This window comes from Xiphophorus hellerii, chromosome 21 (assembly GCF_003331165.1).
Source record: "Xiphophorus hellerii strain 12219 chromosome 21, Xiphophorus_hellerii-4.1, whole genome shotgun sequence".
Classification (NCBI taxonomy): domain Eukaryota; kingdom Metazoa; phylum Chordata; class Actinopteri; order Cyprinodontiformes; family Poeciliidae; genus Xiphophorus; species Xiphophorus hellerii.
Window position 1 is genome coordinate 16016310 of NC_045692.1, and position 25293 is coordinate 16041602.

The 25293-nt window shown below is 38.0% G+C and overlaps 1 protein-coding gene across 4 annotated transcripts in view; it reads right to left on the reverse strand.

The window, feature by feature from the left end:
* Positions 1–25293, reverse strand: part of dlgap1b (discs, large (Drosophila) homolog-associated protein 1b) — a 100686-nt gene that overhangs the window by 35648 nt on the left and 39745 nt on the right. For all 4 annotated transcript variants that reach the window (XM_032550845.1, XM_032550842.1, XM_032550844.1 and 1 more), the window contains exons 3-6: positions 9871–10996; positions 7181–7395; positions 1464–1641; positions 668–923 (exon numbers count right to left, since the gene is read on the reverse strand). In XM_032550845.1, coding sequence (XP_032406736.1) covers positions 668–923; positions 1464–1641; positions 7181–7395; positions 9871–10929 — 1708 coding nt within the window. In that variant the 5' untranslated portion in view covers positions 10930–10996. The remainder of the gene's footprint in view (positions 1–667; positions 924–1463; positions 1642–7180; positions 7396–9870; positions 10997–25293) is intronic.

Consider the following 25293-nt stretch of genomic DNA (forward strand, 5'->3'; position numbering starts at 1 on the left):
TTTGCAATGAATGTGTTTAATTAGTCAACTAGTGTACTTGTCAGCTTGGTCTGGGGAAATGCTCTCGTCTAATTGGCATAATTAAATAAGAGCTGAAGGGAAAGCCAGGCCTCATCAGGCGACAGAGACTCAACACGCGCGATGTACCCGAATGATGTTTGGATTTGCAGCCTGAAACATGAAGGCACTCGTGCTGAATGCCAGGACTACTAAGCATCAATCCGGCATATAGAGATACTGAAAAGTTAAGCTCTGTAGACCACGAGGCACAAAAGGGGGCTAAAATAAGATCCAACAGTCCACAAGCTTCGGAGCTTAGATAAGCTCTCTACGTGGGAAAAAAACAGTTCTGGATTCAACTAATTGTATCGAAGAAGGAAACTGGGTCAGGTGGACGGAAATATAGAGGACGGTTGCAGAGTGTGACTATGGTCTGCAGATTGATCACGGCTTTTGTAAGGGCTACCAAGTGTAATCAAATGCCTTCGTTTGCTGTAATTGGACTACTCTTTTCTTCCTCAGTTAATTCTATTCTCGAGCTGCATTATTTCGAAACCACAGCACCCCCTCTGCACCCAGATTAATATATAATGGGATGTAGAATATGTATGTTAGGTGGAGTCACAAGTAGATGAGTCAGCATGTGAAAAACGAACGTTTCCCCAACCTGTGCTGCTTTGAATGGTTCGGACGGTAGTGGCGGTGCGCGGGGGGGAGTCCGTCCCCCTCTCACGTAGCGCAACAACGCCCTCTTCCTCCTCCTGTGAGCAGCCCTTCTCTATGGCACGCACGTAGCTGTGGCTCCGCATCCGGAAGCAGCCGGACATGGGCAGGTCCAGGGCATCCACAGCCTGCGACTCCATCTCGCTAAACACCGACTCACACACCGCCTCTATCTGCCCGTTCACCTCCACCTCGCTCACCTGCGAAAGGAAAACACCCCGAATAACAGCATGCCACAAAGAACTGGATAAAAGAAACTTTGAAAGGTGACATTTACGAATTGATAGGCAAATCACAACAGGCTGGAGAATCAAGATAGGGAAACATATTTTGATATTTGATAATTGATTCTGATAAGGTCACCACAACAAACATGTTTGTTAGTGTATTTAACATGCAGAAAAAAAATGGACCCCTTATTTTAGATTCTGCAAATTCACCCACATTTGCTACTTTTGTTTCAAAGAATGTGTTTAGACAGTAGAAAAAGCAAATCAAGGAAGAAGTATGAGACCAGGGGGTGTTTTTTTTCTTTTAGATAGCCAATTTGAATACTAATGTATCACCTGAGCCTCAGCAAACACACTAATTAGGAGTCCAGGGGTTTTTCTTACTTTCTGTCTCTGCAGGATTGTTGTTGGGGCGTTAAATTGACCACAGAGAAGACTTCCTCCCACTGCAAAAGCTTACAAGACATGGCGGATGAGCTACAAGATACAGGCCTCCAGATATCCACTGACCTGACTGATGGTGCTCATGGCTCTCATGTAGCTCTCGTTGCGGGAGCGGAATTTAGGCGACGCCAGCAGCCCTGCTGGGTCCAAGCTGTCCAGGCTCCTGTTGATGGAAACTTCGCTCACTGCCCGCAGGTAGCTGTGACTTCGGATCTGCAGCTTGGGCGAGTGCTCTGTGGAAATCCTGCCACAAGAGAAGGGAAACAGATTACTGAAGAAAGAGGAAAAAGAGCATGAACCAATCAAAACAAATCAAGGTAGAAGCAGGACAAATGGGTGGGAGAACCTTAAAGGGTTTTAGAGCAAAAAAACACCCTGCAAAGAACTAAATTAGAATCCATCTTTACATTGTTTTTCACAGCAGAAATATAATTTGATAGTATGCTTTTCCGATTTAAAGAGAGGTTAATGTTGTGTGATCTCGACTGACTATTATTTTGATTGATAACTGTCTAACAATTTAAAATAGTAAATTTAGTTTCTGAACAGAATAAAGAACAGTTCCGCTACTCCAGAAAACTTTTTACCTCAGTATATTAAAATAATTGCAGTCTTTGCTTCAAGAGAAATACAAATCAAAGGGTGGGGGACAGGGACAGACCAGTGTCGCAGATAAATATAGGTGAATCAGCAGACAGACCAGTAAAGTGACCGTGGGTGTTGTTAGTGAACAAAAAGCTTAGTTATGATTCAATGCCCAAGCCTGTGTCATGTGTAATTACCCCCATTCATTCACCATTATCTTCAGTATTTGCTGCCCTGTGGTCGGTTTTTCCTTTCAGACTATTCTTTTGGATTTGGAAATAAATTTAACTGTATGCATAAGGTGGAATATTTTCTTTAAAACAGTGGCAAAAAATTATGGTATTTTATGTTACGGAGCTTAGAGTATGTGAACCTGAATATATAGGATGTAATGATCAAGCTCTGCTGCTTCTGGACAAACTCTTATCCAATGAAGAAGCAAAACACTACAATATTTCAGTAGCACCTTTAGTCAGTCCTTGAGATACTTAGCAACATTTTCTGAAACACTTAACCATTGAGACTGTTTCATCAATGTCAAGAAATGGATGTGACTGTACCTGTGCCTTTAGGTTTGGGTTAATTCACAGTCTTTTGAATTGAAGCAAATAAACACTACAACTTTCAGCCTGGTAAAAACCCACTAGGCCTGTCTCTAAGGGCGACGAACAGAGTGTCTCATTATCTTCCACCTGCTTCCAATCTGATTGCTCTGCATGATTTGTGGTGTCTGTTTGCATAGGTGTGAACAACTGTGTGTGTTTGGGTTGTTGAATACAGGTCAAACAAGTCATCAATCAGGAGACATCGAAATAGGAATCAGACTTGTTCTCCTCATTGTACATATCATGGCCAGCTTACAGCTCACAAAAACAACAATTTAGAAGATCGTCAATTAGATTCTTAAATCTACTAATAACATAAAGGCAAAAATATTCAGTGTTTCCCTCTCCTTTTGGCTCCCATTTTATTATCCAAGTATTTAAGAACATCACATGAAACATGCTGTACAGCTCCTGCTCTCTGCCTCCAGGTCAGATCTCTTCAATTATGCATTTCTTCCTTAAAATAGAGCCTGGTTGCCACAGCAAAGCAAACCAGATTAGTCATCCTTGGATGGAACACTGGAGGATAAAGGTGAACTGAAGGGACAAATTGTTGGGACAGGAATAAGGATGTCAAATGCCCATTTAGCAATTGCAAAATTTCCATGCATATTGTTTGACCCTCTTTCAAGAGGTATCAAACAATATGGATCTCAAGCACCTCAAGGATAGTTTGATTATCATTCTTTTCATATTCATTTTTTTTCAATATATTCTAAAAGCACAGCTCCATGTCTTTTTTTCCCCTTTATCTTAAAAGTACAATTTTCAGGTCATAACCCAGAAATATCAAATATGAAAAATAACTCCTCAATCCATAATGAACATTAAAGGCAATTTCATGCACGGCCAGTGCTCTAGAGGGGCTAAATTTAAAATTTTTGAATTAAAATCAACTGCAGACTGCCTTGCTCAATTTAATCTGTTAGGATTATTTGTGGCATGAGCAGCTCTGTTCAAACTCAGTAAGTATTGAAATTTCACTTAAATGTTTCTTAAAAATGACTACATTTACGGGACTGACTTCACTGTAAATGTAGAAGATGTACATAAGAAAATATACCTACTAACAATTTAATAAAGTCTGTACATAATACGTTTGCTTTGTTAGGTGGTTCGACAATTTTGTAAAAAAATAAATAAAATACAACTAAGTAACATCCAATGAATTAAAACGGAAGTTGTGCTGACCTTGTCCCACTATATTCTTGTGCACTCAGGAGACATTAGATACCTTTCAACTGAGCCAAATTTGTCACACCGAGTATTTCAAATGTCAGAGATACTTGTGAATCATTCACAACAGAAACTTGAATTCCACATGTGGGCGTAGGTGATGCACAGAGGAATGGAGTCAAAAACAAAAATCTACTGACGTCTTTGTTCTGCACATCTTTTTCAATATTTCAGTGAAGACTGTTTATGGAATCAATGACCTCTGTTTTGACATTTTAAAAGCAAGATCCAACTTGTAACACATGAGACTGACTGGTCAGTGATTTCTAAAGGATCTCTCTACAGAGCAATTGACATTTAGACGCTTTTCATAGCCAACAATAAATAATGGAGTAACTCTAGCTGTCTGATGAACTCATTCTACTCCTGTTCCCCACTTTGCAAATTCTTTCTTTGTAGTTCTTCTGTAAAAAACAAAAAAACAAAACAAAAAAAAAACAACATACACAACAACAACAAAAAAACAACATTCAAACAGCAGAGTAGAATAAACACGTTGCCTAACTTTTTGGGAGCAATTCCAGGCACACCAAGGACAAAATGGTCACAAATTGCCTTTTGAAACATATGGACGAACAAAGCTGATTATTCAATCATTGCAGGGTGGAACAGACTTGAGCCAGCTCACAAAGACTCAGTATGAAAACAAGTTGTCAGCGGCTCCCGACTCACTCCCTATCTCCAAAATGCAGCACTGCAGTTTGGGGTTGTTTCGCTGGATTGTATCAAATGATGATGGCATTCCCTGCACCTCACTCTAGTCATTAGTGGGGCCCCAAGCTGTGCCACATGTTCTTATATAAGAATGTGTGTCTTTGCATGCTAGTGTTTGTGCAACCATGAACAATGACTGAGTATACACTTGTGTTTTTCTCATCTCCAAGTATTACACAGCTAATCAGTCACAGCCCCATGCTTCAAAACAAGAAATGTGTCCTCCTTTCTTTCTCCGTTTATGTGAAGTATAAAGTAAAATACCTCCATTTGGTGAAAGATAAAGATCGAGTGTCTAGGACTTAATGAATGCTTTAAAATATTTATAAGAACGAGATTTGTTTACTGGTATAGAATAACTTTAAAACTTGAATGACTGTATTTTGCTACCTTTGAATAAGCCATTTATATACAGCGGGTGTTAGTCGTCAGGAAACTGAACATAAGTATGTTTGCAGCTATATGTCCTTTTATGATTGTAAAAGGACATATGATTGAGTTATGGACTCACTTATTTGTGGATTGTTTTGTACACCATAAAAATTCAACAAAAAATACAGCTTTGGAAACTTGAATACCTGGGCACAATGCTACCTTCATGCTATTGGCTGCTGTTTGCAAAGGAACCAATCTGAGAGTAAATATGCTTCATAAAGCCACCAAATATTAGTCATTTCTGCAATTTTGTTGATATCACATTAAAATCACTTTAAGCCACAAACAGCGAAAAAGATTTTTGCTCTTCTTAAAACCAAACTTGGCATACACGATGTACTTTAATGCCTTTGACCTTTAAATTCTTAAAAATGCAAAAAGTTTTTTTGTTTTTGTCTTCACAGTGCTTTTACATATTTGCACTTCAAGACTTTAATAGATGTCCTTGATTGTCTTACAGCTGGAAACATTCTGAGTTCATGCTGTGAGGAATAAAAGCAGCACTGAGAAGCAAATGCCTTACCTAACAATATCATTAAATAATTCCCCATTAATAACACTCAGCTTTTAATCTCACATCTCAGTCACAGAACTGCTTCGAGAAAGAAAGAAAAAATCAAAAACATTCCTGAAGTATAGCAGATTTTTGAGATATGTTGTAATTAGTTTCAGAAAGATTTCTGCACACAAACAGGGATCCATTTAAAATAATGCCTTGGTCTGTACAAGGTGTATTTGAAATGAAATTTAAATGTTATTTGAAATTAAAAGATACAAAAAAACCTGAATTGCATCAGAGCTGTGATGAGAAGGTGTTACAGAAATCACACACAACCTATGGTGGTGACAGAACTAAATGGTTTCTACTACTTGTTATATTCTGTGTTACTAGAAATATGCATATATTAAGTATGAGGATGGCACTCTGGGGCTCCCCGGCTGTGATTTTTGTTAGTTCCGATAAATCGTTAGATATTGACATGAAGAAAGCCCTATTCTTTAGGTAAGACTGAAGCCAGTCAAATATTGTGCCAGAGAGTGCTACTCAACTCCAGTCGTTTCAATAATATATCATGGTTAACAGTGTTGAATGTTGCACTGAGGTTCAGCAGAACCAACACTGTGGTTCTTCCACAGTCTGCATTTATGTGAATGTTACTGAACACTTTGCCAAGGGCAGTCTCAGTACTGTAGTCAGCACAGAAACTGGCCTGAAAGACGTCAAAGTGGTTGGTCACAGCTTGGAAGCAGTTTAACTTTTGAAACACAGCTTTTTCAAAAAACCTTGCAGATGAATGGAGGGTTGAAGGTTGGCCTGTAATTCTGCAAAACTGACTTGCCCAGATTGTTCTTTTTTATCAGTGATTTGATAACTGCTGTTTTTAAAACCTGGAGTAAAACATCTGGTGAGAGGGATGAGTTTACTATTTCAATCAGATCAGATGCAATGACAGGAAGAACTTTCTTAAGAAAACCTTTGGGAAGCCTATGAAGACAGCAGCAGGAGGAGCTTAATGGATGGGTAATTTCTTTTAAGTTTTTATGGCTGAGTTGGTAGAATTGTGCAATTTTCTCTAAATTTGTTTTGACTGGCCACAGCATTGGTACTGGGATTGATGTTGATGTACAGATCAGGCGTCTACTTTTTTATTTTCTCTGTGAAAAAGCTAGTAAATGTATTACAAGACCTGATAGAGTGAAGCTCAGATGCTTCGGTCAGAGGAGAGTCTGACAACCCTCACAAACAAGGCATGTGCATTGTTAATGTTTTTGTTAATGATTTCAGAGAACAATGTTTTATTTTTCCCCCCCTTTTTAGAATCACGACGACTGCAAAATCATAAGCACTCTATTCTAGAAAGTTATACATTCAAACAATAAGGGCTTAAGTATTGTGCCTCACAGATGGCATAATTTGTCAAAGCAAAGAGAGTGTATTCAACTTTTTGGCAAACCAGAAAAAAAATGAAAGAGCAAATGCCTTCTATTTCATTGGCTGCTGGGATGTTTGAAATTGGGTTGATACTCAGTCCGCACTGACTGAGTCCAAATTCAGTTGAAAAATTAACTAGATGATGTTTGGATGGCTCTAAAAATATTGCCAATTTCTCATGCTGACTGTCACCACCTTTTAATATTGCATCTCAATGCATTTTTGAGTGAAAACAAAAAGCAGCCCTGACCAAATCATTTATAGCGTACACTCACTTGAGCGTGGTCATTTCAGTAAGAGAAGGCTGTGTGGCCTTCAGGTAGCTGGCTCGCCGTGCCTGCACCTTGGGCGAGGGCTTAGGGCTGCAATCCGAGTCACCACTATCCTCCTCTGCCATGGCCTTGATGTAGCTGCCACTGCGCATTCGCCGGCAAGGGATCTCATCATCCTTCCCCACCGGAGAGAAGCCGCTCCAGTCATCCTGAGGCACCTGCAGAGATGAGGTGAGATTAGTAAAACAAAGAGGGGAAAAAAAAGAAAAAAAACATCCTTCCCACAAGCAGATCCAAAAATGTATCCAACAAGACTAGAATATATTCTAAACCGGCCTGTCTTGATCCTACCATTAATCTCACAATGCCGATGGCCTTCTTTTGTCCGTCCCATGATGAGTGCTGCATATCAAGCGTGGGAAAATTAATTGTTTTGACAGAATACCTCTGTAAACCCTGGCCTCTGCCTGCTCTCCTGGCTTTTCACACTCACTAATGAAGGTAAAAAAAATACACAAAAGGAAAACCCATCTCCTGGCTGGTATAATCTAAAAGAGAGCGAGTCAAAGACAGCAGAGATGGAAAGAGGAGGGGAAAAACAAAGGGGGTTTTGTTCGACACAACCACTGCACTCCCAATGTGAGTGGCTTTTAGGGCACCAGCTCTGAAGTGAAAGAAATGAGATACAGAGTGAGGAAAAAAGTGCAGGGGAATCATTCAATGGACAACTGCGTAGCTAGGAAACCGAGAGCTGACCTTAATGTTAGGGGCAACTACAGAGTGGTAAAAGAACACGTTTGCGCTACTGTGAAAAGACGTTCGTGAAATAAGGGCATGCTTATTTTTTTATTTATTTATTGTTTTGGACTTCATAAAATAAAGCACTTGTAATATGCTGGATTGAGATTTTCTTGCAAACATTAGCTTGCAGTATGCTTTTTTTGTATAAAAACACCAGTAAACATTTGATGCTCCCACTAAGTGCTTAGATGCACTTGGAAGACAAAGGAAAAAGAAAAAACAAAGCTTTTTGTGTCTGAAAGAATTGTTGCCTCGTTGCAATGACAACATCCTTCTTTAATCGGTTCAGTCGTCTTTCCAGGATGTTAAAATGCATGGCCAGAGAGAACACTCACTGCCTTTGCTTTCCCCCACTCTGTCCTTTTCACTCATGCTTTTCTCTGCTGCCCTTATTTACGTTTTTTTTTCTTGCACCGTATGCACACACAGGCACAAACTGTGCACACTGACATTCTGTTTTTACAATTTGTCAACACTTTAAAAAGTATATTTTAACCAACTGCACAAGATGGAATAAAATATTGTACACTTTGAACTTTGTAGTATTTTGTCCTCCTGCATCCAGAAACTTAAATGATGGACCAAAACAAAGTAGTGCAAAACTGTGAACAGGAAGGACATTTTAAAGCAGGTTTGTGATATAAAACAACATCTTAAGTTTTCAAAATGGAAAGGGGATGAAAAGCGTAAATCTGCTTGAGCCTAGGTATCCACCTATGCTGACTGGACAGTATGCAGTCTGGACAAGAAAATTATCAATAAGAGAAGTATATTTTCCCTCAGCAGGAGAGGAAGGTTGGTAAGAGTTGATTGGAAGATGGATGGAGAGTCATGGAGGAAAAATATGGTAACTACTGCAAAATTATTCAGACTGGAGGGTACAGCCCAAGCTAAAGTAGAATGATTAAGTTTAGAACATATTTAGCTCCAATTTGATTGAGCTTGAACAATTCTGCTAGAAAAATAGAAGAAATAAATCAGTCTGCAGATGTGGTAAAATGGTCAGGACATAACCCAGTAGAGTAGAAGCTGTTGTATTTAGCCGTATCCACAAAGTATTGACTCATAAGACCTGGATACAAATGTACACTACATTTTTGTAACTTATTTTATTCAAAACAATTAGTTTATTTTCTATTTGCTAATTTTCCAATGCATTTAAATAGGATTTTATGACTGTTGTATTTTAAAAATAATTTTAAAATACATTCAAGAGGTATGAATACTTTTGTAAGAAACTGAAAATCTTGAAAATTCTTCCAAAAGCAAAAATAAACCCCTAACATATGCGTGACCCGGCAACGTTGCAGTGTCAGAATGCATGTTTCTCTGTGTTGCTGTGTGACCACTGAGCTTTGGGACTGGGGCAGTTTACTTTCAGCTTCTGTCTGCTGAACTCCTGCTCTCTCTGATCTTGCAGCGGCACCACACTGACTAAAACACGCAATCTCATGACTGCTGCTTAGACCAGACCAAGCATGATCTTGACAGCAGAATAAATGTAGTTTGACACAAAGGTGTGCTGCAATTGTAATTGTTCTACAGAAGAAACACAGTAGAAGAAACTACAGAAGAACTTGATCTTGTCCCTACTCCATAAACATGTCACAGCATTAGCATATACGAACTTACAAAACAAAATTCAGTGCACATCAACACAAAAGAGGAGATGCCATGGTATGGTTTTTCAAGAATGTTTTATGAATATACAAAAGAGAACAACACAAGACACAATGATCAAGGTTTGACAGAATGAATCAATCATTCAACGCCTACAGACAAACAAATGCATATTCATGCGGGAATAAAAACAGATGCATGGAGTAGTAGCGGGCCACAGATGATATTTGAAACATGACATGCAAGAGATGGGGATGATGCTACAATCCTACCTGTAAGAAATGGCAAGTGCGTCCTGGCTCGGCTTTGACGAGAGCTTTATCTAGATTGACGGAGGCCTTTTGATACACCTCCCTCGCTCTGCTCACCGTCAGCGTAGAGGACCATGAGCTCTTCTTCAGCTGGACTTGTCCATCGAGGGCATTCATCAGCGGCAGACCTCCGCTGCTGCCACCCGAGCATGCAGAGCACTTGACGTCATTGTTGCTGCGTGACGTCTTGAGTGACTGGGCGCTGATGGTGTTGTAGGACTCCATAAAGTATTGTGACTGGGATTTATCTGGGTGGCGTCCAATAGTCATGACCCCTGAAGGCATGGAACCAATTCCACCCCCTTGGTGATGATGGTACAGACACACCTCTCGGTCAAGTGTGTCATCTGAGCTCCAGTACCCTGATGTAGTTGTACGCATCTTGGGTTCTGACTTGGAGCGGTCTTTGCTCTTACTACGCTTGCTGTGCTTGAGGGTCCCAGAGCATGAGGGAGGATCATCTGGGCTGGATTTGCTGCCATTTATCTTTCCACTCCCACCTCCTCCAGAGCCTGAGGGTCCCTCTAGAGAGTGGGACTTGGTGAAAAGCTTCTGCACAGAATGCACAAGGTGGCGAATTCGACCAGGGCTGTCACTGCGTTGGTGCTCCAATGCCGTATGCTTGTATTGCAGCGTGTGGTAGCCTTCACGTCTCAACGGAGCTTGGGTCTCGAACTGCTCGAGCAAGTTTGACGGTATGCGGTTGTTGTTCCCTCCGCTTCCCTTACAGCTCCCTGTAGGCCCGGTGTAAGGCACCATGGCGCTGCACTCTTCCTTCAGCTCATGGTGGGAGCTGTAATGTCTACGAGGGAAAGTGCAGCTGGTCAGGTCAGGATAGGCACTGCACTCAGTCTGGAAGGCGCTCCGCTGTGTGTAGCATGGGTTTTCAGTGGGATGAGCTTCCCCTTGGTTGAGGAAGAAGGACCGGCGGTTGGCGTGCCCCAGAGTCATGGAGTCATAAGATGGGTCGCAAGTCACTGTGTGGTGACTGCGGCTGTTGGATAGGCCTTTCATGGTCATTTTGGCCCGGTTGGCTTGTGCACCCGACTGCTTCTGCAGAAAGTCTGCACAGGCCCCAAATCTAGCTCTATAAAGGAACACGCATCCATGAAATAAAACAAACAGGAAGAGAAAGACAGAAAAGAGAATTATAAATATGTTGGTGCTGACTCTCTATCATCCATGACATTTCTTACTGCAATGATAGAAGACAACTAGATATCTTGTTTCCTAGAGAGGTTTCACCAGGTGGGAGCAGAAAACCCATCAAGTAACATAAGAAATCAGGTTGCCACCTATTTAAACATAATGAGGAAACACTGTTGCACACTCAAAGCACATTATAGCGTCTGCTTCAATTCGAAGAAAGTTCTTCATTACCCAGAAATGCAGATGAAAACGTTTGACGCTGAACCTGTTCATCTCAGTCACTGTTTCATGTTTGTCCTTTAAAACCACACATGTAAGAACTCTAAATTTAGAAGTAACAAGCTACAATGCCACTGACACCCGTATTTGTCATCAAGCTTCAGTGTACTTTTTTTCTGTGTTTGGCTTGAAATTACCAGAAAAAAAAACAGCAGATATAAACTGCATTTGTTCAAGGATATTGTCAAATTAAGCAACAATGTATTCAAAATAAAAGACCACAAACAAACAGCAGTTTTAAAAATTTAAAGAGGTGGTGATATGTATTTGCCAGGCAAGCAGTGGTATTTTATACCACAACCAAGTAACTGTGTTACCTCCAGTTGTCATAAAATTGCTGTACATATCAAACATTAAATTAAAATTTGACTTTGCAACTTGACACCTTAAAATTGACCTCTGTCTCTTTAAGAAGCTCCTTCTCTTCCCAACACTCCACCCTCAGCTCATCATCAAAACAGCATAACATAATAGTTGTTATGCTGTTAACCATTCCTAGCAGCATCTCCTGAGCTCATCATACGAACTACTTCTCAGTGCTATGCTGGTAAAACACTGTTAAAGGCTTAATGGAGGAACATTGTTGTAATGACATGCTGAGGGTGGAGTGTCTCAAAGAGCAGGAGCTTCTTAAAGAGACAGAAGCCCAATTTCAATGTGCTAAATTGCAAATTAAAATTTACTTAAAGCCTTGTTAAAATAGACAGCATTTTATAACAACTGGAGGTGATAGGTACTTGAGTGTGCTACAATATGACACTTCGTGCCTGAAAAATACATAATACTGCCACTTTAAATGTCTCCTTAAGACTGCTGAGCAGGGGTGCATCCAGGAAGTTTCTAAAGAGGATTAAATCGGGGGAAGTGATTATCTTGGAGTGTCATGCCAAACTAAAAACGCAGGTGATAAGCAGGGGTGGAATAAACTTTATGAAAGTGACACAAAGGTCAACTATTGACATACACCTAAATACATGAAACATAAATAATTCTGACTAATTTATTTTCTTTATTAAGTTAATCATTATAAAATGTTATAAACATAAGACTCTTATCAGGGCAGTTTTTGGAGTGACCTAAAATTGAGGTGGTTTATGATGTTTTATAAGCAGAGTGACTGTTCAAAAATCACATTAGAAAAAGCTTTGCACTTTGCAAAAAATAAAAACAAAAAAAAAGGTTTTTTTTTAAATTATTTTTTCAAAATTTGTAAATAGATCACTGTAAAAATAACCAACATAATGACACAAGTCTGACCTTGAACCACTTTCATTATCAAAGAACATTTACACATGCCAGATTACAGTTCAATCTGTAGGAAATTACTTAAATTGTAAAATTTTACTCAAGATATAAACAGAAAACAGATACAGCAGCCCTTCAATTGGTCTCAAATTCCTGTTGGTGTAAGCTCTCACAATCATTATCATCAGAATGTTTACTGTCAGGCATATCACAGTCCTCATCAGAAGATGATAAAATATGCAAATATCAGAGGTCACTACAATACCCACTACTAAATAGATGCAATTCTGCAGTGCACGAGTACGTTGTCCAACAAGTTTCAAAATGTCTTGTATGTGGTATTCTTGCAACGAGTGATTTTAGCTACTGTTGCCTTTCGATCATTTCAAACCACTTTGCCCATTGTCCTCCGATATTAACATTTTTTTTTACAGTTTTACCCTGGATTTTTTGTATTTTATTTAGCATTTTCTGTAGAGCTAGTAAGATATTGTGAGGGGGAAAGTCATCTGTGGCAGCAAATCAATAGTTTCCAAAATACTCAGATCAGGACTAACAACCATGTCATGTTCAAAATCCTGTAAATACACCTTCTTCTGCTCCGTTTAAACTGCATCATCGGCAAGTCATCTTCACCACATTTAGATTACCTAAATGCAGCAAGTCGCTGCCATGTGAATGATTTAGTTGACATTTGTGTTAAGGAGAAATTAAGCAAGTGTTTCTAATAAAGAAGCTAATAAAAGCTTAATACAGGACTTTATCTTAAAAAACAAACAAACAGAAAGTAGGTCTTAATCGATTCTTATTGGTTAAATACTCTAATCATTATTTTTTTCTTTTGTCCACCAAGCCTCTGGATATGTACCCACTGCAACCATCAGATCCAGGGAAATGGTCGGGTTGTTTAAATTCTGCTAGAGAAGCTCACACAAGCTACCCACAGTCTCAGGCATTTAATCTAGGGCTTTTACAGAACACTGGATGAAAAAACTGGGTCAAAAAGAGCATTTATTTTTAGGCTTACAGTACACCTGTACACAGTGGATTCATGCACACGCCTGTCCACAAACATGAATTATGCTTGTGGACTTTCCCTCTAAACCTTTAGTACTTTACATGGCAAACTATCTGACCCAGCAAATAACTTCTGAGCTTCAAGTAGCAACTGTAATAAATGACCTTTTCCTGTCATGAAAACAAATACATCCATCAGCACCCCTTACACTACTTTTCTTACTCATCTGAGGATGGCTATTTGCTGAATCCACACAGTTTTTAATAGACTGAAAGTAAAAGTAGCGAAGCAAAAATAAAACCCCATGCACCTCAGTGTAGCACACCGACAGCAGAACGGCTGAGCCTCAGAGTGCAATTCATTACTGCGATTTATAATACAGCACAGACTGTTTTGTAGATAAACAAAATGTGGGGGGAAAAAAGGGAGGGCAAGAAGTATAAAAAAGGAGGAAGCGTACCTTTATGCAAGTAGAGGACAGGGTGTAGGTCAAAAGCAAGATATTGAGGTCCATTTATTATTTTCTTGCTTGATTAGTTGAAAACTCAGAAATTATGCATGCAATTTTACTGCTAATATTAACACGGGATTATATTCAATACCAATATTAAGCAGCTCTGTTTCAACAACAACAGACCCACAAGAAGGAACTCAAAGTAAACACCACATATCAGTTAGACGTACACTTCTTGCAGGGTTGTGTCCAGGTAAAGGTATTCATTTCAGTAGACAGAGATCCTTTCTGTTGGCTACTGAAGCACAGAATGTGACCTAAATAAAGGGCCCTCATGGTGATCCACAGCACTGAGTCTGTGACACAGCTGTCTGCTACACTGCACTAGAGCTGTAAACCGACGTTCGGTCATATATGCTATTTTTCCTGCGAGCAACAGACACGTAAACATGCACACATGAAAGCAAACACGGTGTACAGCTGACAGAGGCCATATCTGTGTGGATTTTTGATGCTGCTCAAAAAGCGCAGCTTTCAGCAGGTAGATCTGTTGGGTTTATTGTGCCTGTCAGGTAAGGCCCACACTGGCAAGCCCTCAAAGACAGCTGTGGTCATGGATTATACTTTACGTCCATCGTAGCTGACTGACCTATTTGAGTCTCTACCTCTCGGGTCAAACTTCCCCATATAGCACATGAACAACCCAACAGGCCTCTTTGAAGTAGGATCCAATGATAATGCAGCTTTTTGCACAGACAACTAACTTGTTCTTTGCTATATATCATATCCCTAGTAACACTAACGCTTTTCCACCCACAGCCCAGTATATCTGATAATTACTTGCAGGAATTTTAAAAGCGTTTGGACTTGATCTTATGGATGTAGCTTGTAGATTGATCAATCAAAAGTATAAACCAAAACCTAACTGCTGTGTCACCAACTTTTTCAAATTGCTTTAAATTTATTAAAAGTTCTCTAAAAGGCAGTCTAAGAATAATCAACAATAATTGAAGCAGAATAAAAGGAGAGATATGAACATGAATGCTGTTATCTAATGAAACACATATCTGTAATGATATAAAAAATCCATATCTATTGTATCTTAAGTTAACATTTTAAAAATGGAAGATTACACACTGAAACTATGATAGTACTAATATGATAAAGAACAAATACAATCTATTGATGCTCACTAAAACTGCATCAGCAAAATGCATGGATGCAATCTGCTTTTAATGGTTTCATATGTCATAACTTAAAGACATATTTCACTTGTTATCTCACATACTTTGTTAATAGCTGTGCCGCTTTGCAGTGGCTAGCTCCATCTTTAATGTTCTTTTCATCACCTTGAGCCTCAAGTCTCCCTAAAGTAAAGTAAACAAATGTGGTATTAAAATGCAAAGCCACATTGACTCACTCCACACAATCTTTAAAGGAAACGGGGAAATCAATAAGACTTAGTGCAAGAGGACTGTCACTACTTTCTGTTGGAAAAAAATAAAAGTCTGGGGTAGGGACTACAATTAGTATGACTATTTTCTTTGTCTTAAAACTCCAGTTTGAAAAACAGAACTGAAGGCTTTCATAGACACATTTCTAGATGATCAATCAAATAAGCCTTGAGAATATAACTAAGTGGACAGGTATATATGTTGTTACGTAAAACTTAATTTAGCTTTCACAAAATTCCTTTGTACATTACTCTATAAAAGTCGTAAAGGTGAGTCACTGTGGCAGCACCAACACTTATAGTTTTACTGCTGAAGATGTCCCCTACACTCAGCCTCTGTCTGAACGAGACCTTGGACAATTTCACCATCTGTGAGGGGATACCACTCAGAATCTGCTAACTTAGTGGACCTGTCTTGGACTCCACAAGTGAAAATTCTGACAAAAGCATGTGATGAGGCGGAAAAATATTATATAGAAAATATTCTAGGCATCACAGTTGAAAGTAACAAATAAACAGCATTTTGCAAGACACACCTCACTTTGATGAGAAATATTAAAGCATTTTAACATTGTGAGATGTGGTTGACACCCAAAGAATAAATGTGACCCCATGCAGACAGAGAACAGGCTGGGATTTAAACTCAGGACAGTAGCTGCAAGACAATACTGCTACCAACTGTGCCACCATGCATCCCTGTGAAAGAAAAAAAAAAAGAATATAAGAAAATAAGATTTTTGAAAAATCTGAGACAATCAGCAGGAAGCTGTAGAGAGAAAATAAAAAAGTGATTGGAGGCAGTCAGATACAGACATCATGAATGTTTAAAGAAGAAATCTACACCAGACTGATATAGTATAGTGTTTTAAATTCACCCAAGGGCCAGTCAGACATTAAGGATGATGGTATTGTCTTGTGTTTCCGCAATATGCTGGAGTTGATTTAGAGATGTCAGGAGACTCAGAGAAGATAACTTTAATGTCTTAATGTTACAAAGACAGGTAAATGATGAATGAACTAATCTTTTGTTCTTAGCTGTAGTAAGAACAGTGGTTTGGAAGAAAAATGCAACTCATAGCTTGTGGTTTTGCTGATCAATTTCACACTTTGTGACCATCTACAAAAACAAACGCAAACTTGTACAATCCTATGTGGTGATATTACCAAATAACTCATACAAGAGTGTTTTTAAACCTACACCCGGAAATATAAAGCACTAACACGCCTTTGTCATGACTGCTTCCATGACATGTTTTTATCCTGATGTGACTGCAAGTAACAGCTTGGCATGTCCTCAACACATTCAACAAGTCAAATGTACAGCAATGCTTCAAAGCATCTACTTTCTTAATGGGATGATGTGCTTTGACACTGAAATCTGCATATTTCTGCCAGCTGTATTGGCTGCATTATTATACAACAAGCCTTTACGGGTGAATGAATACGCCTGGTTCTTGTAAGACAGCTCCTTTGTCACAACCAATATAATTAGGCCGACTGTCGGGGCCTTTTCCTGACAAATGGAGTGACTGTGCTGACTTATGGCAGGGGACCCACCAATCAAATTCCAGAGACAAATTCCTCTAGTGATGAGGACTATTTGAGAAGAGTAAACAATTTAACCTAGGCAGAGGGTTTGGGAGGAGGCACTGTATTGTCGTTGAAGCTCCTGCTGTATGTCTAAAGAATTTGACAAAAAAAACAAAAAAAAAAAACAGGCTTGGAAGAGGGAAACTGACTTGACAAGCAGCTCACCATTTGTATAGCAATACAAACCATATAAAACTTTAATCAGCTTAAAAATATATCTTCTCCTTTGTATAAAAAATTTATGTAATCATTTAAGAAATCTTGGCATCTGAGTCAGAGAAAAAAAACAAAACTGAAAAGCCTTGACACTTGGCTTTGACTTCATAACAAAAGGCCACGACTCCACTGAGATTGCTTTTGATGGCTTAAGGTTGACTCCATCAAGGGTATATGGTAGGAACTGAAGAGAATGATGGCAGTCCAGACCTCTGCTTTTCATTTTAAAGGTTACATTTACAGTCAGATATGAAGTTATTCTTTATCAGGCAGTCATGTCAGAGGTAATTCCTAAAAAAGGAATTACCTCTCTCTTTCTATTAAATGTTACATCTATAAGATGTCAGGTAAAACTCTGATGATCCATTTTAAATACAAAATTCACAAGAAATAATGTTAAAGTGGCAAGACTATTTTGGTGTAAGGAATTTGTCATATCGCTGTGCAAACACATCATCACCTACTAGACTTTCTCACAATAATGTATAAATTCATTTTCTTAGATCGTTCGTGTCATTACTTAAAAACTAATAGTAGTCCGTCAAAAGATGCTCCCAACTGTACAGCGTATCTCTGCTGCTCCTCAAGAATTACCACAGACCTCTTGGCTGCTTCTCTGATTAATGCTGCTCTTGTCAAACTTGTTAGTTTGACAAGGCCATGTCTTGCTAAGTTTCCAGAGCTGCCATGTTCTCTCCATTTTTAGATGATGAATGTGAAAAAATGTGATAGAACTCAAGGGGCGTGAATACCTTTGCTAGGTGTTGAGCAAAAAGCTGTACTGAACTTCAAAATGACATTTATTCAATACAAAAACAGAGAACGTAAACTCGGATCACTTGGAATGGATGAATGATTGAACTGTATTGACTTTTTGTAGAGCCTTGACATGGCATGCGTTGTGAATGAGAACTATCTTCACATATAATGTTTGGAAAGTCAAACATTACAGCTAGTTTAACTAAACATTTTCTATTTTCTATCTTTTCTGCCATCATCCCCTTGAGAGAATGTGAAAGCATATTCTGCCTTTCTTCAGAATATCTCATAAAAAAGAGGTAATTTTCTTTTTTCACAATTCTAAACTAATTGACTAAAAGGCCACAAGATACACTCACTCACACAGTGCTAATTGATTATAGAGGTTGTCCAAAAGCCTGTTTTGAGGATAATTACAGCATTTAAAGAGAGGTCATTTTAAGCTTTTTTAACTAACCTATTTTCACTAACCTTGATATAACGCGGAATAACAATTTCCTGTTTTCTTTCATTTCCCCAAGTCTAATAAAAACATCCATAAAAAGTAGCCGAGGGAAATTAGACAAGAAAGGATGGCACCATCATCATCACAAATAGATTTTCTGTTGAAAAAATAATTATATATTTTTTTTCTTTATGAAAACTCACAGGTGGTAGGTACTTTTAGATTAAATGTGAGTAGCAATCACATGATCACCTTTTGTAAGTGTATAAAGGCTTTGTAGGGAAATTGTGAATATGCTTTAGCATTCTCAAGGGGATGATGGGATAAGCAGTAATCTTTGATGTGGGGGCCATAGAAGTACAGACTATATTTCTGCAAAGTATTAGTAGAGGTTAACAATAATTCCAGTAAAGCAAACTGTATAGTGCATGTTGTTGATCAACGAGGATCAACAAAATGCAAAAGCCAGAACCCAAAAACAAAAACGACAGAAGCCATGCTAACTTGGCTGCCAACATGGAAGTTCTGCTAACTTCTATTTTAGCATAACTTCTGTTATGACTTTTTATTGTGTCATCTTGTTGACCAACTTGAGCCACTATAGTATTGTAGCTATTGTCCTACAGTGATTTTGGCAAATTAAGTAAGGTTTTATCAATCACAAACTGTATAATAATTTTCTTAAGCTTTAACTTATCCAACAAAGATGACCCAATTTAAGGTAGTTTGGGAAAAAGCAGCAATTTTGGTGTTTATAAAAGAGTAGCAAAATGTAAAGCACATCAGCGGTTTATGGTGTACATCAATAAATACACCTCTACAAAGTTCAGTTAAAGCGGTCCACACCAGAACTGTCTGCAGCTCCATGGGATTTTCACGCTTTTAAATTCTCAAACACTCTTGTCTCTGAAAAGAAAGTGAAAAAGGCGGATATCATAAAATCTGTGTCATCTTTGCACATTTCAGCTCAATGCATCATACATCTGTGTTCAAGGTGAAAAGTGACATCTATCAAGAGTCTGTAAGGCAGGGAACCTGAGCAAACAGCATAGCTAGTTTATGCCAACTCGGTAGTTAACTTGTAAAAAGTAAAAATGCTTAATTATATTTTGCACAATCAAAATTGAGAAACTGGCTTTTATATTTACACTTTGTTATTCCATATGTGCTTTGCTTTTAAAAGGTCACGTGGACCTTATAGTCTTTATTAATAAGAAGCTTCAGAGGAAGAAGAGCGACGAGAACAGGAGAAGATATGTTGTACTCCACCTGGGTTCTGGACTTGAGCCTAGAGCAGCCAAGTTATTCATCACAATATGCTGCACCTGCGCTATTCCTGAGTCACAAAGCACCCAAAAACAACAATATAAAATATAACATTATATTTGTAATCATTTGCTATGATATTGCATTAACACTGAAATTGCTGCTGTTTGTTTTAAATAAAAGAAATTAGATGTTGTCATGCATACCATATCTTTTAAATCTGCTTATACCTACTGTGATATAAAATCATTTTGTTTTTACTAAAGCAATTACACTGTGACTACCTCATACAGACTCAAGCCTACACTGCTTTTCATAATTAAATAAAAAGCAAATGATTTTGTTTTCTCAATATACACCATTACAACTCCTCTCAAATTGGGACACTGTAGCATTCATGCAGCTTTTATTTTAGCTCGTCAGTAAACAGGCTTTTGAAGCGCCCGATAAACAGCCTATGCCTGTTTGCATATATGCTGTTTTCTCCTGTGCTCAAACAGAGAAACAATGTCACGTTTTTTTATTAAAGCCCGTAAAAAATCTAGGGCAGCTTATTCTGGTCTACGGGAACGCAGGCTAGCACTGTGATGGTGACAAGTAAATCAAAGCCTGGTGAGTCTGAGCGTTATCGCATATTGGGCCCTGATATATCAACTGCAAGCATTACCCAGAAGGTAATAAATGTTGCTGTAAATGTCAATGTGAGGCTTGCCTCAGTTTCCTACTTGATTCCTTCTTCATTTCTTGTAGCTTATAATAACTGTACAATTTCATTATCACTGCTATTTTTAGCTATGCAGAGACTTGGAAGTGCAGCATATACTCAGAGCATATACAGATAATAGGTACACAACTAAGTGCATTTTCAAGCTGTTTCTATGTTAATATCTTCCTCAATTTAGGACAAGATATCATGTCTAAAGTGACTCACCTTCTCTGCAGAAAAAAAAAAATCAGGTTATATTCATGCTTTTTGATTGTACAGTATGCACAGTATAGTCACTTGCCTCTGTCATCCAGCATTAGCGTCAAAATGCTGCCAGAGGGGGACACAGTGTCAGGTGATTTCAAGTCACTGACTACAGTTAATTACATGAAGGGAAAGAAAGCTGTGCGCACACAACTAATGTGTTATTATGCTCTTAGCTAATGCAGTCTAAATACACATTAAATGTCTATTGCTGTTGAATTTATCAACTTTAATTAAACATTACGTGAAGAATAAGGATTAAATATTATATTAATAGTGTGCTGAAGTAAGGCCCAATCATAATTAGGATTTGCATATATTGTTATTCTAATGAATTCAGAAAAAAATAAGAAAAAATGTCATAAAAATAGACTAGCAAGAGGCCATTTTCAAGAAATCTTTCTACTCTTCCTCCACAAAGCTATGTGTTAAACTCATGAGGGGAGAGGTCATGACTTCGTAATGGGAGGTGAAAAGATGAGGGAAATCTTGATGGTTTGCGCCTCCCCTGTACCATGGGTGGCACGTCACATCAAAGACACATGAACGGACACATTGACAGATCTGGGAGTGAGATCCAACTGAGCAAGAGGGAAGCAAGGAAGGGAGGGTGGTGTGCAACTTGCTGTCTTCTTCTATGAGCACTGGTAGACATGTATCCACTGCGACACCCACATGCCAGAGTCAACCAATCACGAATACAGATACAAACCCCAAGGAAACACACTGGGACACACATACCCCTGTTGAGACTGGGAGGAATTATTCCAGCTCTCCCTGAACATCATGGAGATTTCCTCCTACACCAATGCCAGCATAAAGAGCAGGTGTCAGAGCAGGTGAAGGCTGCACACTGATGGTTGGCAACTCGGCTCCCAGCTGACCTCACATCAGAACTTGGCGACATGAACAGGGGACGTAAATTACTCAGTAAACAAGAGTCTACAGGGTTTATGCCAAGAAAGTGGACATTATGTCTCATGTCAACCCATGCTTAGCCAAAGTCTATCACAGACTCCAGACTGAAGTCCACTTGCTTTCCTCTGATCACAGAGTCACTGGGCAAAATCAAGAAACTGAATACTCCCTGTAGCACATGTTTAAGTCTGGTTACTTTGGTTGTTTCTGACAGCGCCAAGACCTTCCTCCTTGCTCTGATTGATTGTCTTTGACCGGGAGCAGTGCATTTCTGCAGGTGGCAACAGGAGCACTGGGAGCAGGGAGAGAAGCTTGATTTTTTTTCTTCCCCCAGAGACTGTCTTATATCATTCTGTCATGACATGGTGGCACTTTTAACAAATATGAAAAAAAATAAAATAAAACATGTTTGCAGTTTAAAGTTTTTGGCAATAATACACATTTTAACATTCTGAGATATGGGGAGGAGCTTGCAAGCATGTTTTGGGGGTATTTTGCTGCAGGATGATACATCTTGAGATGTTCTTGAAGTAACATCTCAAGAAATTAGCCTGGGTTACAATCTCCAAAAGGACAATGACCTTAAGAATACTGCTACAAAATGTTATAAAAATATATGGAAACCTTTGAATTTTAAATCTTCTTTCATCATTCTGGCATTTTAGCCAGTAAAAGAAAGTAATCCAAAATGATTTGAAACAAAGTATGGTCTGATTTAATTTTACATAGTGGGGAAATAAGCTTTGTGTTTTTGATAAAGAAAAAAAATCATTATTAAGACTTAAAATAAGTCTACAAAAGTGAAGTAGATATCAGCAATATTTCACATGCTACATAATTACTTAGAAACTTTCAGAATATTCTTTTTTTAAATTTCTGTGAAATAGTGAGAACGGTTCCAGATTCAACGTTCTCCTTCAATATCACCTGGTGTTTTTTTCCCCCCTAATGTAAATGTCATATTTCTCACAATGCTTAAAAATTTTGATTTGTTTTTTTCTTCAAGTGTGCTGATAACTGGTGCACAAATTTTACCTGTATTTTTCCTGTGCGCGAGTGTTTGAATTTCTAATAAACTCCAGAGAATATAAAAGGTGATTTGCAGTTGGGTGTTTTATGAGCAGCTAAATGAACTGTGAAATGAGCAAGTTGAATTAGCTTCCCATTTCGTAATTTGCTCAGGTACACACAGATAACTGTCCCCTAATTTTACTGGTAACCGAGGTGACACGGTGCATCAAAGAACATTAACTTCTTGCCTATTAGATGTTATCATGGGTGTTGTTTGGATGAGTACTGCACATAAAGGTTCTTGGTTTTCCAAAAGAGATGACCTTAATTCACGTTTGAAATATATTTAAAAAAATAAGGTTTTAATTAAAACTTTGAAAAGTAATTAAAAATAAATTAACTGAGGATGCTTGAAGAAAAGACTAAGAGTCAAAATAGCCCCTCTTAATACCTTAATCCAAAAATGTATTAATCAAAGTTCTGGAGAAGGCTTAGAAATACCTACAATTTCTACAACTTAACAGCAGGATATCATCCCTATAAATTGTGTGAAAAGTCATCACTGCTGTGTCAAAATGATTTTTGGATCACATTCACAGCCACATCACAGCTTCATAATTCTGTCTCAGAAATATCATCTTCTTCAGAAATCTATTTTTGCCATTGAGTGTTTTGTCTATTGTCTTTGCACACAGTGTAAAAAATGAATCACAACATTCTTCATTAGATACTCCATCTGAACAAATGTGTCACGGCATCTTCAGTAGATTATCTGAGACTGTGTTATATATTGTTAAACTGAGCAGAAATGTAGACGTGAATGCTGCATGAGGAAAAGATTCAACACTCTCAAACTGTCAGCTGTGTATCCAATATTCCTCTGCATGTCCAATCATGCACTTCACTTTCCTTTCTTCATTATGGCGTGTTTTGCTTTCACCAACAATCATTTTCCAAGCTTTAAGGTTCATCTTCTATCTTTGCACAGTTCCTATCCATTGGCTGTGCATCATTATCACCAGATCAGAGTTGTGAGGATTCAGTCCCCAATTACTCACTAGCTTGCACTGTACTCCTCTTAAACATTCACCTCTGATGTTGTAATGAATCATCTTTCATCAGTTTAACATCAAAACCTTTGGTATGTGAAACGATTAAAAAAAGACAAAGCAGCTCTGAAGAAATATTGGACACAATCTATGCCTCCAATTCCCGGGCCTTTTCTATTTCTTAATGCTTCCTCTGATACTCAACTTTGTGGCTTAGAGTTGAAAAGAACATGGCTTATTTTCAAATAGCCTTCAATGATGACCCATGCCAAGGCAGTGATATGTTCTCAAGTGGTAAGTAAGCTCTGCTTGCAGTAAATCCAGTTATTTGGCCGAATTCCTTGGCCTGAGGATTCACAGCTGGCTTGCAAACTAAAGCTGATCAGAAAAGAGCCGAGCCATTCAACAAGTTACAATTTTCCTCAGCTAAAAAAAAAAAGTAAACCTTTCAAAAATATGTAAAATTATGAATTTGTATCTTATTTAACAGCTGCATAACATTTTTACATAAAGCAGAAGGAAAAAAAGATATATATATTTTTTTTTTTTAAATTAGAGCTGTGATGTGATGAAAAAAGGTGAATCTGCAGTAACACTGCTGAATATTGAGACCACCAAATAAATCATAACCCACATGTTCATAAAATTTAATTTTTTACATTATTTCAATTCAACAAACGTTATTAAAATCCTCAAAACTTTTTTCTAAATTAATACTACACAATGAGCATATCTGTGAGCTAATTCTGACACGACCACCTGTTTTACCACCTATCAAAATTAATTATCTGGTTGTCTGCAAAGAGTTTCCTTTGACTTCATGGTCTGGTTATTGTCATGATAGGTACAACAAATCATGAGACTACATCACCTCAGGTGTGTGCCATTTTTAAACTGTCGATTGACTCAGTTTGCCTTGTGTTGACATAAATTTTTCACATTTGATTTAATGACAAAACTGAAAAAAAAATCACATATATAGCTACAAGTTTGTTTTGCACATAAAAAAATATCTAAGGAGGAAGGTTGACATTTGATTTTAAAGGACATCAGTCTAGCAAAAATATTTCAGTGCTTTTATAGTTTAAATAACATATTGCAATAATAATGCATTTCAAGCAGAAAAACTATAGTGTTTGATCTGAATAAGCTTCTATACCTGAATCAATTTAATAAAGAACAAAAAAGGATTCACGGAAAATATCTAAACTTCACACAACCTGCTAGGAAATTTATTAATTTCCTTTGAGTCTCAAACTAACTTTGGGGTATTGAAATAGATGATCAAGGGGCACAAAATTCACAAATTATTATTTGTATGAATGGCAGATTAACATTAAAATTATTTTTCATTTAAGTAAGACGTTTGACTGCCTTCATGTTGAAAAATTCTAGAGAATTTTAAAAAACCATTTAAACTGCTGACTGGCTTTTTGCATTTTAATTGAAAAATGTCCGTCTTAACTGTATACAGTCACATATATAAACAATTAAAATGTTTATTTCAATACGTTTTCTTTGTAAGATAAAAACTACCTTTTCAAAATAAGTCTTAAGTAGGT